Source organism: Hypanus sabinus, chromosome 9 (assembly GCF_030144855.1).
Source record: "Hypanus sabinus isolate sHypSab1 chromosome 9, sHypSab1.hap1, whole genome shotgun sequence".
Taxonomy (NCBI): domain Eukaryota; kingdom Metazoa; phylum Chordata; class Chondrichthyes; order Myliobatiformes; family Dasyatidae; genus Hypanus; species Hypanus sabinus.
In genome coordinates this window covers 39,343,164-39,360,247 of record NC_082714.1, presented here as the reverse complement: position 1 = coordinate 39,360,247, position 17,084 = coordinate 39,343,164, and the positions used below count along the sequence as shown (strand labels likewise).

The following is a 17,084-nucleotide window of genomic DNA, read 5'->3' as shown; positions in this document are numbered from 1 at the left end:
TGCATGCCTTCATCTCATTGCAGTTTTCTTCATCTTTTAGTTTATTTCCTTTCAAGATGCCACAGCAGTATGCAAACGAAGAAAGTTATGAATGGAAGAGAGTAGGAGCCCTGAGAAGGGTAAATTACCAAAAAAATTACAAAAAATTCAACAAAAGGAAGATGATAACAAATACAGTCTCATTATGCAATAACAAACAATAAATTTATGTTTACTAATAGTTTTCAACCGAATTATGAGTTGGAAACTGCTCTGTGCATAATTTTCATAGTTGTGGATGTCTTATTTCTCAAGTCTCCATTCCTTTCCATATCTTATTTATCATTAGGGGTGATAGGCACAATTATAAAGATAAACTAGTCTGATAGTTAGCCACTCTAACTGGAAGGTTCTGACTTGGAAATTGACAGCAATGGCACTGTTATGACTATGAAAAAGTAGTTTTTTTTTGGCTTATTTCTTCACCACTACCTCTTCAAAATATAAGTAGTTTTGCAATGACAGATAAATCACTGAAAGGAATACCAATTCAACATACTGTCTTATAAAGTAAAACACTGGGCAAGATTATTATCTACATAGTATCTGGAAATGTTGAGTGTTTAGAAAACACCAAACGTTTGGGTATCTATATAAACTGTAACTTTTTGATTATTTAGGCTTCTTTGGAATAGATTTTGATAGCAAGTGAAAATAGATTGTTGGTAAAGCCTTTTAAGTTTTCCAACTCCTCTGCCCTTGCTTTGACAAACACCCCAATATCTTGGTGGAAATTCATAATTTCATTCCTTACTTGTACACGGATTTATTGTTGGAATGTTTAGCTTGCTGTGGTTTATTGGTCTTCTTATTCTTTGTGTGGAAAACAGATGTCACATTTTATTAATGCTTGGAAGATAGGATGCAAGACTGATTAACTCAACCTGAATTCAGATTCAGATTCATTTATTTTTCAAGTGTACATTAGAAGATACAGTGAAATGAGCCATCAGTCCTTCCTTGTGGTTGCAGGCCGTTACTTTCTTGTTGCGATGTTGCTTATGGTTGTGCTGGCACAGGTGGTTGGTTCAGTCAGGGTAAGTCGAACCGTTTCAAGAGGAGATGAAGATTTAGTTCTATGTTGAATGATCTACCTGAGATACTTGTTTGCCTTTGGTAGCACGTGGCTGCAACTAGTTGATGTGGTGAAGCCAGCGATATCCATCTACGACAACTTTGTAGAGTATTTTCCTATTTCTTTGACAGTCTGATCTGGTAACCAGGGGTCTTTCCCATTGCGATACAGTCTGGCTCACACTGCAGCTCTGGGCTTAAGTGACTTCACCTATCAACCAGGACTGTGTGGCTCCCTTTATGCACCTGACTAACTGCTGTCTCAAATGTTGGATGCTGTGGCAACTTCGCATCCAACACTGCTCGGTTTCTTCCCAAAAGCACTTTACCTGGAAACTTCCCTCTGAGGCCTGGATGTGATGTAATTCAATATGTCAGCAGAAGTACATTCAGAGCTTTGGTGATGTCTTTCCTATCTTGATTTTAGAAACAACCATTTGAAGATGTCCACAAACCTTTCTGCTTGGATGTTGGATGTGGATGATATGGGTGAGCAGATATGGATAATTCTACTGTTCTGGCAGAATGCAGCAGACTGCTGTGAACTGAATTGATCTTCAGCCACTTTGAATGGTAGCCTCTGTCATTGATGGCTTCACAGATAATACTTCTGGCCATTTGGAATAGGCGTCACCCAAGACAAGGTAGGTACACCCGTTGGTTGTCTAAAGTCGATAGAAGGGTACGACATCTTCATCAACTTTAGACTGGCCATTTGTCAACGGAAGAGGATCTGCAGCTATTTCTGCTCTGATCTTGTCGCCTGTGACTGGAAGACCTTCAACAGTATCTGATACAACCTGATGGACTTTGCAATCAATTGCGATCACAGCCACAACTGTGTCTTCATTTTTAGTAACTTGTTGATTCATAAGTGTGGAATGGATATCTGTTTGACCAACTTTGTGCGTTGATGTGTACTTGATTTCAAAATTGTAGGTAATAACATTATTGCCCATTGCTGTACACACCGGGATGCCTTTCTTAGACTTGAAGATCAGCAGCAGTGGATCAGTAAGGAAAGTGAAGTGTGTGCCATAAAGCATCTTGTAAAAAATTTTTTTCACAGCAAAGATGATTCCCAAGGCTTTGTTTTCGATTTATCCATAATTCTTTTCTGCTGCAGTCAGTGTTCTGGCTGTATGCATGACGGCTTTCTCAGAACCATCAGGGTTGATAAGAGATGTGATATGATGGCTCCCACCCAGAAGTTGTATGCATCCCTTGTGATGACAGTTGGCAACTCTGGATTGAAACATATCAAGAGAAAGTCAGATGACAGCATATTATTCACCTAATGAAAAGCCTCTTGGCATTGTTTGGAGCATTTCCATGTGCACCTTTGTGGGGCATTGAATGGCTCCCTCATCCAGTGCATTGCTGGGAGAAATGCTGAATAATGATTGATGTTGCATAAAAATTGTCATGAAGTGCTGACATCTGATGGTGCGCACATTTTTAAGGTAGCAGTGATGTTCTCGGGATCTGGGTGACAACTGTGCTCAACTATGATGACTGCCAGGTATTTGATTAAAGGCATCAGGAGACTACATTTTCTCCAAATCCAAAATCTTGTAATTTGCTCAAAATGCGGTCCAGGCGTTGGCATAGTTCTGTTGTCTATGCCCATCACAATGATGTCGAGGTAAGCAGTTGTCAAAGGCAGATCAACCCGATGCAATAGCGCAAGGTACCACGAATTCAATAAAACCATAAAACAAGCGATTCTTCGTCAAACTTCAGTTTTTATTCATAGCATGCTATGGGGGAAGTTACAGACTGATCTCTCAAAGGGACAGTCTGGACACTGTCCCCCGCCAAACACAATTCCACACAATTTATAACATTGATCATTATAGGAAATATTATAATTATGTGAGTTAATACAGTTTTAGAATAGTTTCAATCACATGCTAAGATACAATTAGATGTAAAATCATTATTGGTTAGTTCTAATTATTTCTGCCAAGACTAGCCTGGTTACAACTTAACTTCCTCATATTGGCACCTCCCCCTGACACTTCTCCCTTCTCTCGAACGTTCTGTCCCATATTAGTCATGCCTTGAGATGCCCCTTCAATCATACTATACCCATATTTAGTTATGCTTAGCACTTTTAGAGAACAATGCCTAGTGTGTCACCTGTTCCTGGGTAGAGTTTCTTTCTGACTGCTCAGTAACATAAAGTACCTATAAGACAATTGATCATAAGCTAATCATACCCCTTAATCCATTCCCCCATTTACCTATCCCTCTACCTAAATTTACCTTTCCCTTCATAACAGTCAGCCTGGTGTCCATAAGCTGTTGGAAAATTGAAGGAGCTGCCTTTATAAAGGCAGATGGAGGAAGGAAAACAACCCCTTATGTGTTGTAATAGTGAGAGAACACTGGAAACTTTCTGCTGCTTCTACCTGGAGGTGGGCTTCAGCTAAATCTAATTTTGCAAAGTAGCATCTACCATTCCATTTTGCTAAAAGATCTGCTGGGACCTGTAATGGGTACTGGTGTCTCCAGAGCTGCACTGAGACCAGTTGAGAAGTCCGCACACAATCTCACTGTACTGTTGGCTTTCTTGCTAATGACTATTACTGGAGCTGTCCAGTGTAAGAAATTGACAGCTTTGATCACAGCAGGCAATCTAGCTTTTATTCCATGATAGGTAAGGTTGCTTATGGTACCGGTCTTTTGGGATAGTAGACTGACTTTGCGTCTGGACAGAGGTGGAATTTCACCAACAGTTTGGTGCAGCAACCTAAACCTGCTTGAAACCTAGTGCTATTGCAGTTATTAGTGTATGATCTCACTTACTAATGGTAGTATGGCATTGACTAACATGATTTGAATGGCCAATATCTTCTTACAGATGTCATACAGGGATGTTCCAGAGATCAAGCTTGTCCATCCAGTCATTGCCAAGAACATTGGAATCTGGCTGGTCTGTTATGCAACACACACCATTGGTTTGGTTACCGTTCAGCTTTACCATGCAGTGCAGTTCCCCAATCAGCTACAAGGTTCAACCAATGCACTGCAGACAGACCAATGAGTTGATACCAGGTTGTAGCTTGACTACCTGATTGTTGATAAATGCACCATCTTCTGGGACTGAAGTCAACTTTGAATGTGATCATTAAACTTTTGTAGATTTTAATTGCTTGTGAAACTTCTTGCTTTCTGTTTCACTGGCCAAGGAGACAGTGAAGGGTAGCAAAAGCCTTCTTTGTGACTACAGTATTGGCATTTACTGTACGTGTGTTTCTTGTATTGGCAGTTTCTTGCATAATGCAACGGACCACAGTTACAGCAAGCTGTACTTGTCTGCTTGGAGACCTGCTGAGTGATAATGTCTGGTCCATTAGAAACTGCATTGATGTGTTTTTTTTTCTGATCAGGTTGGAATAATATTTCTGGAGTGATAGCTTGTAGGTGTATAGAAACATAGAAAACCTACAACAAAATACAGGCCTTTTGGTCCACAAAGCTGTGCCGAACATGTCCTTACCTGAGAAACTACCTAGGGTTACCCACTATTTTTCTGAGTTCCATATACCGGTCCAGGAGTCTCTTAAAAGAACCTATTGTATCTGCGTCCACCACCGTCGCCGGCAACCCATTCCACACACTCACCACTCTCTGTGTAAAAAAACTTACCCCTGATATCTCCTCTGTACCTACTTCCAAGCACCTTAAAACTGTGCCCTCTCTTGCTAACCGTTTCAGCCCTGGGAAAAAGCCTCTGACTATCCACACGATCAATGCCTGTCATCATTTTACACACCTCTATCAGGTCACCTCTCATCCTTTGTCGCTTCAAGGAAAAAAACCCAAGTTCACTCAACCTATTCTCATAAAGTATGCTCCTCAATCTAGGCAACATCCTTGTAAATCTCTGCACCCTTTCTATGGTTTTCACATCCTTCCTCTAGTGATGCGACCAGAACGGAGCACAGTACTCTTTAAGTGGGGTCTGACCAGGGTCCTTTATAGCTGCAACATTACCTTTTGGCTCTTAACCTCAATTTCACGATTGATGAAGGTCAATGCACCGTATGCTTTCTTAACCACAGAGTGAACCTGCGTAACAGCCTTGAGTGTTCTATGGACTCGGACCTCAAGATCCCTCTGATCCCCCGCACTGCCATTAATACTATATTCTGTCATCATATTTGACCTACCAAAATGAACCACCTCACTCTTATCTGGTTTGCACTCGCTGCTATTGTTATTGTCTTTTTAAAATGTATTTTTTTATGATTGCAACATCCTGCAGGACATTAAGCACTGCAGGTTTCTCCCATCAGCAAGTTGCTTGTTGACAGAGAAACTAAAGGCGCTGGGCTTGGTGCAGACTGTGCTGCTGCCTGTGACAGAGAAGAGTCAGTATGTGAGGCGGTGTGGAGTCTAACAGCATATCATCATATCAGGGTCTTGCTCCAGTCTGGCCACATAAGTGTCTGCATCATCTGTTGCCTGAAGTCCACAAATAAAAATAAGACATTTGAACTGTGATTTACTCATGTTACCCAGCTTGAACTTTTCACATTCCAGATTGATGACATCAGCATATGTTATTAAGTCATCCATGTTGTGCTTAATAAGTTTAAGGCAATGGTATCAAACACTGAAGAGAGATGACTGCTGTACACGAATACTTTTAGCTGTCTGACAGTTTTGTCAAATAATAGATCATTTGGGTTCTTAGGCAGAATGAAGCTGAAATAATGCTCATTTTCAGCAGTACCCAGTTTTCAAAGTGAAGCGCGTGTTTTCCATGAGCCATCTTTACTGGTGAACTCAACCTGGAATATTTCCTCATAGAGTTTGAACCATGATTCAAATGTAATTTGAATTTGAAGTGGCTTCAAACTTGAAGCTGGTAATGGACACAGCAGCTGACTAACCTAAGTTTTATTCAGTATTTGGCACTAAAGTCATTAATGGGATACTGATAACTTACTGGTCAAGGTTTTGTTTAAGTTCAGCTGGGGTTCCTCAAATTGAGCTTCAAAGTTCAAATGAAACAGTGTTACTCTGGGGTCAAAGTGCAAAACACAGCAACAGTCATACAAAATGCATATACCCTATCCTCGTTATGTGTCTTCAGACTATGTGGATTCACAGTTACGTGAGTAACACTGCTTTCCCGCCAATACAAATCACGTGCACACGCCTCACAGTCTCACTCCCGCCTGTCTCACATTGGTTTTGGCAAGGTGTGGATGTGGGATCTTGCACTCTTAAACTTTTGTTGGTTTTACCTACGGTACAGTGATTTTGTGCTTGAAATATTTAACTATGCCTCCTAAGTGTCCAGTGTCATATCCTGGGCCATCAGCCGAGTGGCAGAGAACTGCTTTAACACTTGAAAAAAAGTTGGAAATTATAAACAGCGTGGCATCAGCTGAAGGTAACATAGCTCTGGGAAGCTACTGCCGGGAACAGAATCTTGCCTTTAAAGTTCTTAGGCTGGCTTGCTGGGTTAAGTGCCTGGAGGCAATACTTCATCTGCCACACCATCATACTGGAACAACAGCTTGCTGCTTTTGTTGAATTGCACGTAAATCTTCTGCTGAAATCACCATGTTGATATATTACAGCACCTCATTGTCAATTTGTTGGAGTTTTCTCATCTGTAACTACTGATGAAACCCAAAGTCAGGAGATAGAAACAACGACCAATCATTGGAAGTCAGCCTGGGATTGATTGTCAACTGATTATTAGGCTTTGGTTGCTTCAGCCCACCATAACACCATGGTGGCATGCTTATTTCCATTTATACTTTGCTTTAGTTTTTTCTTGCTGTATTTGGAGGTTTTTATTAATGCCTAGTACTCACCAGTTTAGTTGAAGTTGATAATGAATAGAGTGTTTTGGGGGAAGGTCTTAGCATATGAAAATCCGTTAATATTGACTAAAGATTCCTGTTATTGTTATAAGTAATTCATAGTTAGGAGTAGGTACAGTCAGTTCAGTACCATTAATCCTTTTTGCACTTAATAAAATGCCAACTCTATATCCTATATTATCTTATTCTTTTGGTTTATAGCCCTTCGTGCACCCAACTAGCAAAAGTATGTCAATCAAATGTTTAAAATGAATTGAGATTTCATACACTGCTTTTCATTAGAGAAATTTCCAAATTAATTGTGAAAAAATGTTTCTTGTTCTTTCCTTAATGGATTGACTCTGCATGATTTCAGAATCAGAATCAGGTTTAATATCACTGGCATATGTCGTGAAATTTGTTGTTATGCTGCAGCAGTACATAATAATAAAAAACCTAAATTACAGTAAGAAGGGTGTGTGCACTATTTAAATAGTGCAGAAAGAGAAAAAAGTCATGAGGTATTGTTCATGGGTTCAATTTCCATTCAGATAGCTGATGGCAGAGGAGAAGAAACTATTTCTGAATCATTGAGTGTGTGCCTTCAGGCTCCTGTACCTCCCCTATAGTGGCAATGAGAAGAGGGTCCTGAATCCTGGGTGATGGGGGTCCTTAATAATAGAGCTTAATTATAGTCCTTAATAATAATAAATGTTTTTGAGACATTGCTCCTTGATAATGTCCTGGATGCTGGGGAAACTAGGGCCCATGCTGGAGCAGACTGAGTTTACAACTTTCTGCAGTTTATTTCGATCGTGAGCAATGACCCTCCCCCCCCCCCCCACCATACCAGATGGTGATGCAGCCTGTTAGAATTCTGTTCACCATACATCTGTAGATAGTTGCGAGTATCTTTTGTGACATACCAAATTTCCTCAAACTCCTAATGAAATATAGCTGTTGTCTTGCCTTCTTTGTAACTGCATTGTTATTTTGGGCCCAAGATAGATCCACAGAGCTGTAGGCTCCCAGGAACTTGAAATTGCTCACCCTTTCCATTTCTGATTCCTCGAAGGGGACTGATATATATTCCTTGTCTTACCATTTCTAAAGTCCACAATCAATTCTTTGGTCTTACTGACATCGAGCGCAAGGTTGTTGCTGTTGATCTCTCTCACTCCCGTACATCTTCTCGTCACTGTCTGAAATTCAGCCAACAATAGTATATGGCATTTGAGCTGTGCCTAGCCACACAGTTACTGGTATAGAGAGAACAGAGCAATGGGCTAAGCACATGTCCTAGAGGTGCGCCAGTGTTAATTAATCAGCAAGGTGGAGATGTTATTTCTGATCCGCACAGACTTACATTTTCTGTTGAACAAATCGAGGATTCAGTTGCAGAGGGAAGTACAGAGACCCAGGTTTTGAAGCTTTTTGATCAGAGCTGTAAGAATGATTAAGTTAAGTGCCTAACGGTAGTCAGTTAACAGGAACCTGACCTATGTATTAGTATTGTCCAGGTGATCCAAGGCCTCGTGAAGAGCCAATGAGATCACATCCACTGTAGATGTATTGTGGTGATAGGCAGACTGCAGTGGGTCTAAGTTCTTGCTTAGGTAGGAACTTCAGACTGTGGCAGTGAGAGATTGAAAATGGCTTTGAGCACAGACTTTCAAAGCATTACCAGATACACCACTGGGGCCTGTTGCCTTGCGAGTGTTCACCCTCTTGAAAGTCATTCTGACAACATTTCCAAGACAGAAATCAGAGAGTCACTGGATGCTGCAGGGATTTTTATAGCAGTAGTTTTCTTCTTCCTCTCAAAGCTTGCATAAAAGGCTTTGTGCTCATCTGGGAGTGAAGCATCATTGCCATTCAAGATGTTAGATTTGTGATCTTTGTCCCAGACTCCTCTTTAGGAAAGCTCTCTCTCAAACTACCCTATTAATTCCTTCCAACGTCCTTAAAATCTAAATCAAATTTATCTGTTTTTCTCCCGGAAGGTAAATTTAATTTATATGAATTCCCCTCATAATCTAATCTAGTGGTAAAGTTTTGATGAAACTGTACTGCATTACTTTGGAATCAATAAATTCTTCCTGAAGTATCAATGATATAACTCAGCAGAGTACAGGTGTCACCCCTTTACAAAGCTAGAGCATTCCTATGAAATCTTTCTTAAGCCAAAATGGCGTAAAGTGAAGAACCATTAACTTATATGGGAAAAATTTTTGTAAAAGCAAAAATCCTCTTTGTAATACAAAAACAGGTTACTAATGTTGGTCTTTTGTAAAAGCGAAGTGGTGTAAAGCGAACATTCGTAAAGCGGGGGACCCCTGTATTCCAAATGTGATGTTACTTTGTCTTTGTATAACTGAAATGCAACATATTGTTTTATTTTAGCACTCTAGTTATAAAGGAAAACATTTCATCAGTTCTGATTTTTTTGCATCCAAATACTTTTTTGTAGTTTGCATGTGTGGATATCTCATTTTACTAGCATTGAACCTATTTTTTTTGCTATTTTAAAATAATCTTTATCAGTTCAAGATGAATGATTTCACCTTTTACAGTTTAACTCACTTAATTCATCTATGTTTTGTCTTTTTATGCACCAAAATAAGCTATTTAAATGCCACTAATCTAAATGCCATTGATCTCTGGCTATCATTATTGAAACCATTAATAAATATGTGTAATTTTGATGTTCTCAGCAATCCGACTCAGCTGAAGGAATCCAATCAGACATTGCCAGTGCCAGCTGAGGTACCAGTGGAAGAAGGAGAAGGTGAATGGTCTGTCCCACGATGTGAACGAGATCTTGTACAGAAGTTGAAAGTCTTAAGGCATGAGCTTGCTTTGCAGCAACCACAAGCAGGGCACTGCCGTATTGAAGTTTCTCGGGATGAAATCTTCGAGGTAACTTTGAATTGTGGGAGTTCCAAGTACTCCTCATTAGTGACAGAATTCTACATTGCATTTTGTAAACTTTATTTTAGAGTAAATTACATTTTTATGAGTAAATTCACCTACAGTTTGTATCATATAGGAATCATACCGACAGGTGATGAAAATGAGACCAAAGGACCTGAAGAAGCGTTTAATGGTAAAATTTAGAAGTGAGGAAGGCTTGGACTATGGTGGAGTAGCCAGGTGAGATTTTTTACAGTGGAGGTCAGTCATGACTCTGAGGGAGTATTGAATATATTTGTAACACTGCATTGTTTTCAGTGGCAAACTTTTAACAATATTCATTTAACATGTTAGAATGCATCGGTGTAGTTGATTCATGTTGTTAAAATCAATACATACATCAAAATTCATTGCAACAATACCAGAATATCCAATTATAAAAACAATATAAATCAATCTCTTGGACTCTGAACCAAACGTCACTTGTGACATTTAAGAAAAACTTGGACAGGTATATGGATGAGAGGGGTTTGGAGGGATATGGCTCAGGTGCAGGTCAGTGGGACGAGGCAGAAAAATGGTTCGGCACAGCCAGGAAGGGCCAAAAGGCCTATTTCTGTGCTGTAATATTCTATGGTTCTATATTTTAACAAGATCTTAATTACTTCTAAGCATGCATAAAGAAAGTGCAGCCTGGGTAAACTGAGCTAAGCCTGTGGCCGCAATTCAAATAACTTGGCAGCAAAATACTTCCATAAAGCAGCAGATCAAGTAGTATTAAATAGCACAAGCTGAAGTACATTTTAAAAGTTGAAATGAATGTAAATGAGAAAAACATGAAATTTTTTTTCCCCTTAGTTTTTCTGTTGTTTAACTTGATTGACAATTTTAATTAACCATATAACATATAACAATCACAGCACAGAAACAGGCCATCTCGGCCCTCCTAGTCCGTGCCGAACTCTTAATCTCACCTAGTCCCACCTACTCGCACTCAGCCCATAACCCTCCACTCCTTTCCTGTCCATATACCTATCCAATTTTACCTTAAATGACACAACTGAACTGGCCTCTACTACTACAGGAAGCTCATAGGTTGTAGAGTGTAATTTTATTTAATATGATAACTGTTGCCCGATTTTTGAATATAAAGTCTGAACTAAAGTGAACCTTGTACAGTAATGTTGACTACATGTGGTGGAAAGACTTGAACTTTTGACTTTCTGGATTCCAAGTCAATAAAAGTAAAAGTCAATAATAGTTTGCATCAGCTGTTAAGCCAGAAGATACAGTTAAAGATGAAGTATGGCATATAAAATTAGCTATTAGCTTGGAATTTCATGTGGTATAGTTCCAAAATCCAGTTTTACTATCTTTGTTTTTTAGCCTACATACTTAGTAGTTGTATCTTCATAAAAGCTCAATTTTGCCAAATTCGCTTTCTTTTCATAAAACCATTATAACTCTACATAATCAAGTTATGATTTCCTTAAGTACTACAGTACTTTCTACATGTAGTGTTAGGCTAACTGGCAGTCCTGCACTTTACTTTCTGTACTTAAGTGGACATGGATATTTACTATCTTCCAGCCAGCCGAAGAAGTCTTGGAAATTCTCCACCAGTGAATCCACTATTTTTCTAACACACAGCTTTTCCAATATATACTCAGTGGCCACTTTATTAGTTACACCTCTGCACCTGCTTGTTAATGCAAATATCTAATCAGCTAATCATGTGGTGGTAATTCAATGCTTAAAAGCATGCAGACATGGTCAAGAGGTTCAGTTGTTAAGACCAAGCATCAGAATGAGGAAGAAATGTGATCTAAGTGACTGACAGTGGAATGACTGTTGGTGCCAGACAGAGTGATTTAAGTATTTCAGAAATTGCTGATTTCCTGTGATTTTCATGCACAACATTCTCTAGAATTTATAATGAATGGTGTGAAAGCAAAAAAAATCTAGTGAGTGGCAGTTGGTGAAAATGCCTTGCAAAGGAGAGAGATCGGAGAAAGATGGCCAGACTGGTTTAAGCTGGCAGTAAGGCGACAGTACCTCATGTAACCACACTTTATAACAGTCGGTGCAAAAGAGCATCTCTGAGTGCACAACGTGCCAAACCTTGAAGTGAATGAGCTACAGCAGCAGAAGACCACACTGGGTTCAACTCCTGTGGCCACTTTATTAGATGCAGAAGATACCTTAATATGGTGGCCATTGAGTGTAATTTCTTGTGTCTCAGACTCTAAGCAATCACATTTGTTTTCACTATCTTCTTACATTTTACATGTGATTATTCTGATCAAGTCAAGTCAACTTTTATTGTCATTTCGACCATAACTGCTGGTACAGTGCATAGTAAAAATGAGATGACGTTTTTCAGGACCATGGTGCAGGACACAGTACAAAAAACTAGACTGAACTAAGTAATAAAAAAAAACAACAGAGAAAGCTACACTAGACTACAGACCTACACTGGACTGCATAAAGTGCACAAAAACAGTGCAGGCATTACAATAAATAATAAACAAGGCAAGGTGTCAGTCCAGTCTTCGGGTATTGAGGAGTCTGATAGCTTGGGGGAAGAAACTGTTACATGTATTGGATCTAATCCATTTGGCAAATAATTTGGATTACTGCTGCCATCCTTGAACTCCACCCAAGCTACATGTTTAATATTTCAAGGCCCTTTGAAAGAATACTTCCCTTACTTAGTTAATCACAGAGGAATTGTTCTGGCCATGCAAGTATGGGTAGTACTGATCAAAGTTAATGGTGGTATTTAAAAGGAAGATGAGCTTTATTTCATAAATTGGGTATGAATCTGATATGTAGAAATTGATATTAAAGTAATAGAATTGCCATTGAAATTAATCAGAAAAGCCAATCTAAAGACGTAAGTGCCCTTCTTTTTCACTTAGTGTGCTGGTTGTTAATGAATATTAATTAAATGCATTTGTTTGTTCTGTAGGGAGTGGTTGTATTTGCTCTGTCATGAAATGTTGAATCCTTATTATGGGTTGTTTCAATATTCAACTGATAATATCTACACACTACAGATCAATCCAGATTCTGCTGTCAACCCTGTGAGTATTCAAAGTCATAGTGAGATCTGGAATAATCATAACTGAATAGGAATTTGTTTTGTTGCTGGTCCTATTATGAAAAAAAACATGTCTTTACACCAGTAGCTTCCTTCCCCTCCTCCTCCATCCCTTAAGAGATTTTTGTACATATCAATATGCATTAAGAGTTTTTGCTACTTGAACTATGACCACCTTTCTTCATTGCAAAATTGAATTTGCATGTTAGAAGAGATAGACTAATAATGCCTATAGTAAGTTATTTTAACCTTATTGGTTTCTGGACATAGATTTTTTAGTTCTAAAATACTTCCTGCAGGAATCATGCAAGTATTTTAACCACCACCCAATTAAGGATATTTAATATTTATCTTTAATTACAGTTGCTAAGCTTTTTATTTTAAGAGGTATATAATTCCAAACAAAGAAATGCGTATCTTCTGCAGATATTGGCTTTCATTTCTTCCCTTCCATATTATAATATCCTTGCTTGTTTGATATTTCATTAATTTATGTAATTGCTTTTACTTGCTGAGATGAAGGATCGGCTTCATGTTTCTAGCATAGTATTCATAAAGTATTAATATTGTATATATTTTACTTAATTTGACAATGAATTTGTATAGTTGGTTCAATTACTTTTTATTATTTAATTTTAGTGATTCAGTAAGTGCAATGTTCAAGCTTTCCAGTACAGCTGTCAGGTTTCCAAATCTGTAAACTTAATTTTTTATCTTTTTGGGATGAAGGCAAGTACATTTGTGACATACACATACATATTGCAGCATTGATTAAGCTAAACTGGAGAGAATCTTCTTCCCCTGCTGTATCAAATGGGTTATAAACTAAATTACATAGTTCAATTGAGGTACACTACATATGATAATCAAAGCTTCTTCTCCTTTTGCTATATTTCAAGCTGAGTTTTGAACAAATTCATTTAGACATCTTTAACAATGAAAAAAACTTGCTGGTGAAATGGATTCAAGTTTCTCATCTAATACTGTCCATGTTAATCGTTACTTTCTTATTCTGAGGCCTCTTTAAGAAAACATGTATTTTGTCACTGCTTATAGCTAGAAATGAAATCAATAAATTTATTTCATGTTGACTTACCATGTAAACTGGCCAGCTAAGAATGTTCATATTATCAAATAAAGCTTTATTATTGACCTGCAGTGGTACATCAATAGCTCATTAAATTTTGACTTATCAACAAACAATGATTTATGTTCCTACTGGTAGTAACGGTCTTTAGACTTGGTATTTTTTATTTAATATGATAACTTGCCCAATTTTTGAATATAAAGTCTGAACTGAAGTGAACCTTGTACTGTTATGTTGATTACATGTAGTGGAAAGACCTGAACTTTTAACTTTCTGGATTCCAAGTCAAAAGTAGAAGCTAGAATTTGGAAGAAGTTTGCATCAGCTGATAAGCCAGAAGATACAGTAGAACTCATGATAGTGACTTCAAATAGTGAATGAAATTCTGGTATCTCAAATATAACTTCATTCACTATTCAAGGTCACAACCATGAGTAATGCTGTCAAGTAGATGAAATGGTTCATTTCCATAATAATGAAAACCTTTTTACTTTACCACTACAAGACAAGATTCTACTTTGTGACGGTTGCAAAGTAAATATATTTACACTATAAAGAATATTTTTTTATTTGGTTGTAGCAGATAATCATACTCCCTGCTTTGATGTAATATTACATAATTTTGAGACATAAAAATGTGCGTGATTTAGGGAAGATTGATTGTGCAATTGTTTCTGATGCTGTTTATCAGCCACAGGATGGCAGTATTACACTTTTTGCTGAAGCAAGTGACTGTTTCTTCTACAGGAGCACTTGTCCTACTTCCATTTTGTGGGTCGGATAATGGGACTGGCTGTATTTCATGGACACTACATTAATGGTGGTTTCACATTGCCATTCTACAAGCAGCTGTTAGGAAAGCCTATCCAGTTATCAGACTTGGAAACTGTGGACCCAGAATTGCACAAGAGCCTGGTTTGGATCCTGTGAGTTGAACTAATGGAATTACCTTACCATAGAATTAACCCTTGAATTTTTCTGCTGGACTAATGTCATATACTAAAAGACTATACTATTGAAACCATAGCAATATTCATGGCTCTTGAAATACAGATGATTTAGGTTACAGATTTTCAATACATTAAAGAAATATTGTTTAAAGTTCTCTGATTATTTATGTGCAATGTTAATTGTGTTGTTACAGAAGGTACATACATCAGTTATCTACAGTGTGCAGAATGACAACATTTGAATATCAAAAATAAATTGATTTATTGTTTTAAATATTTGTATAAAACTGCACATCGTACTTCAGATAATAAACAGAGCAATATCCAGTCAACTGATTTAATGACCTTTTTTTTCTGTAACAGTGAAAATGATATTACGCCTGTCCTTGATCATACATTTTGTGTTGAACATAACTGTTTTGGTCGGATTATTCAACAAGAGCTGAAACCAAATGGCAGAAATGTTCCCGTAACAGAAGAGAATAAGCGAGAATATGTGAGGTAAAAGATTTCATTTCATGATACTGCCTGAAGTTAAATGTTTTTCTACTCCTCTTTAATGCAAAATATTTTGACATGCTCTTTGCTCATGTCTATGCATTCTGACCTTTTAAGCACTTATTAAAATAATATATTTTGTAATATTTTTTCTGGAACACTATTTTCCTTTATCAAACAATAGTAGTATTTATTGTTTGCACATTAGCTTTCTTGGCTACCAGTTCTAGACTACATTATCAAGGAATATTTGCAGCTCAAACAATTTTCCTCTGATCAAACAATAATTTTTGTCTTAGATGCAACTGGACTAACACAGGTTAACATTTGCACATATAGTTTTACTAGTTCAGTAATTGTAAAACTTTATTGTAATGTAACAAAATATGTTCATGGAAAGCTGACATTTTAAAGTAATTGTACAAGTTGTATTAAGTGTTATAGAACATAGCACAGTTATGCGTCCTTCATCCCATGATATGTTACTGATCTATATAAAACTACTCCATAGTTGGTCTTTTTCTCCTATTGCAGCCCAAGTTTCTCCATTTTTCTTACAACCATGTGCCTATCTAAGAATCTTTTAAATGTCTCTTTTATATAAGCCTCTACCACCACCCTGGGCAGTGCATTCCAGGCACCCATGATTTTGTGTAAAAAAAATCTACCTCTGACATCTCCCTTAAACTTCCCTCCACTCACCTTAAAGGGATATTCTCAGTATTGGCCATCGCTGCCCTGGTTAAAAGGGGCTGGCTGTCTATGGGACAATCTTTCCTCATTAAGCATGTTCTCCAATTCAAGTAGTATCTTGGTAAATATCTGCACCTTCTCTAAAGCTTCCACATCTTTCATGTAATGTGACCAGAACTGAACACAAAACTGCAAGTATGGCATAGCCAGAGTTTTACAGAGCTGCAATATTGCCTTGGTGCTTTTGAACTCAGTCCCACTAGCAATGAAAGTTAGCATAGCATACACCTTCTTAACCACCCAATCAACTTGTACAGCAACTTTGAAACAACTGTGGATCTCAACCCTAAGATTCCTCTGTTCCATCCACTACACTGCTAAGAATCATGCCTTTAACCTTGTACTCTGCTGTCAAGTTCAATCAATCTTTCAAAGTCTGTCACTTCACACTTCTCTGGATTGAACTCCATCTGTCACTTCTCTGCCAAACTCTGTCTATTATCTGTTGTGACTTACAACAACTTTTTACATATCCATGACACCTCCATCCTTCCTATCATCTGCAGGCTTAATAACCAACCCTGCCACTTTCTGATCCCAATCATTTATAAAGAATTACAAAGAGCAGGGGTCCCAGACAGATCCCTGGGGAACATTAATAGTCACCAAACTCCAGGCAGAATGCACTCCATTTAGTACCACCTTTTGCCTTCTCTGGGCAAATTTCTATGGATCCCATGCCTCATGACTTTCTGGATGAGCCTACCATGGGAAACCTTGTCAAATGTCTTACTAAAATCCCTCTACACCATATCTGCTGTTTTGCCTTCTATTGCTTTATTTTGTCATCTCCTTGAAAGCTAAATTAGGCTCATGTGACATGACTTGCCCCTCACAAA

At 38.0% G+C, this 17,084-nt stretch overlaps 1 protein-coding gene across 5 annotated transcripts in view; it reads left to right on the top strand.

Annotated features, from left to right (window-relative positions):
- smurf1 (SMAD specific E3 ubiquitin protein ligase 1) overlaps window positions 1-17,084 on the top strand; it is a 128,877-nt gene that overhangs the window by 87,204 nt on the left and 24,589 nt on the right. For all 5 annotated transcript variants that reach the window (XM_059979511.1, XM_059979510.1, XM_059979509.1 and 2 more), the window contains 5 exons: window positions 9,656-9,860; window positions 9,991-10,094; window positions 12,826-12,940; window positions 14,792-14,970; window positions 15,358-15,495. In XM_059979511.1, the coding sequence (XP_059835494.1) occupies window positions 9,656-9,860; window positions 9,991-10,094; window positions 12,826-12,940; window positions 14,792-14,970; window positions 15,358-15,495 (741 nt within the window). The remainder of the gene's footprint in view (window positions 1-9,655; window positions 9,861-9,990; window positions 10,095-12,825; window positions 12,941-14,791; window positions 14,971-15,357; window positions 15,496-17,084) is intronic.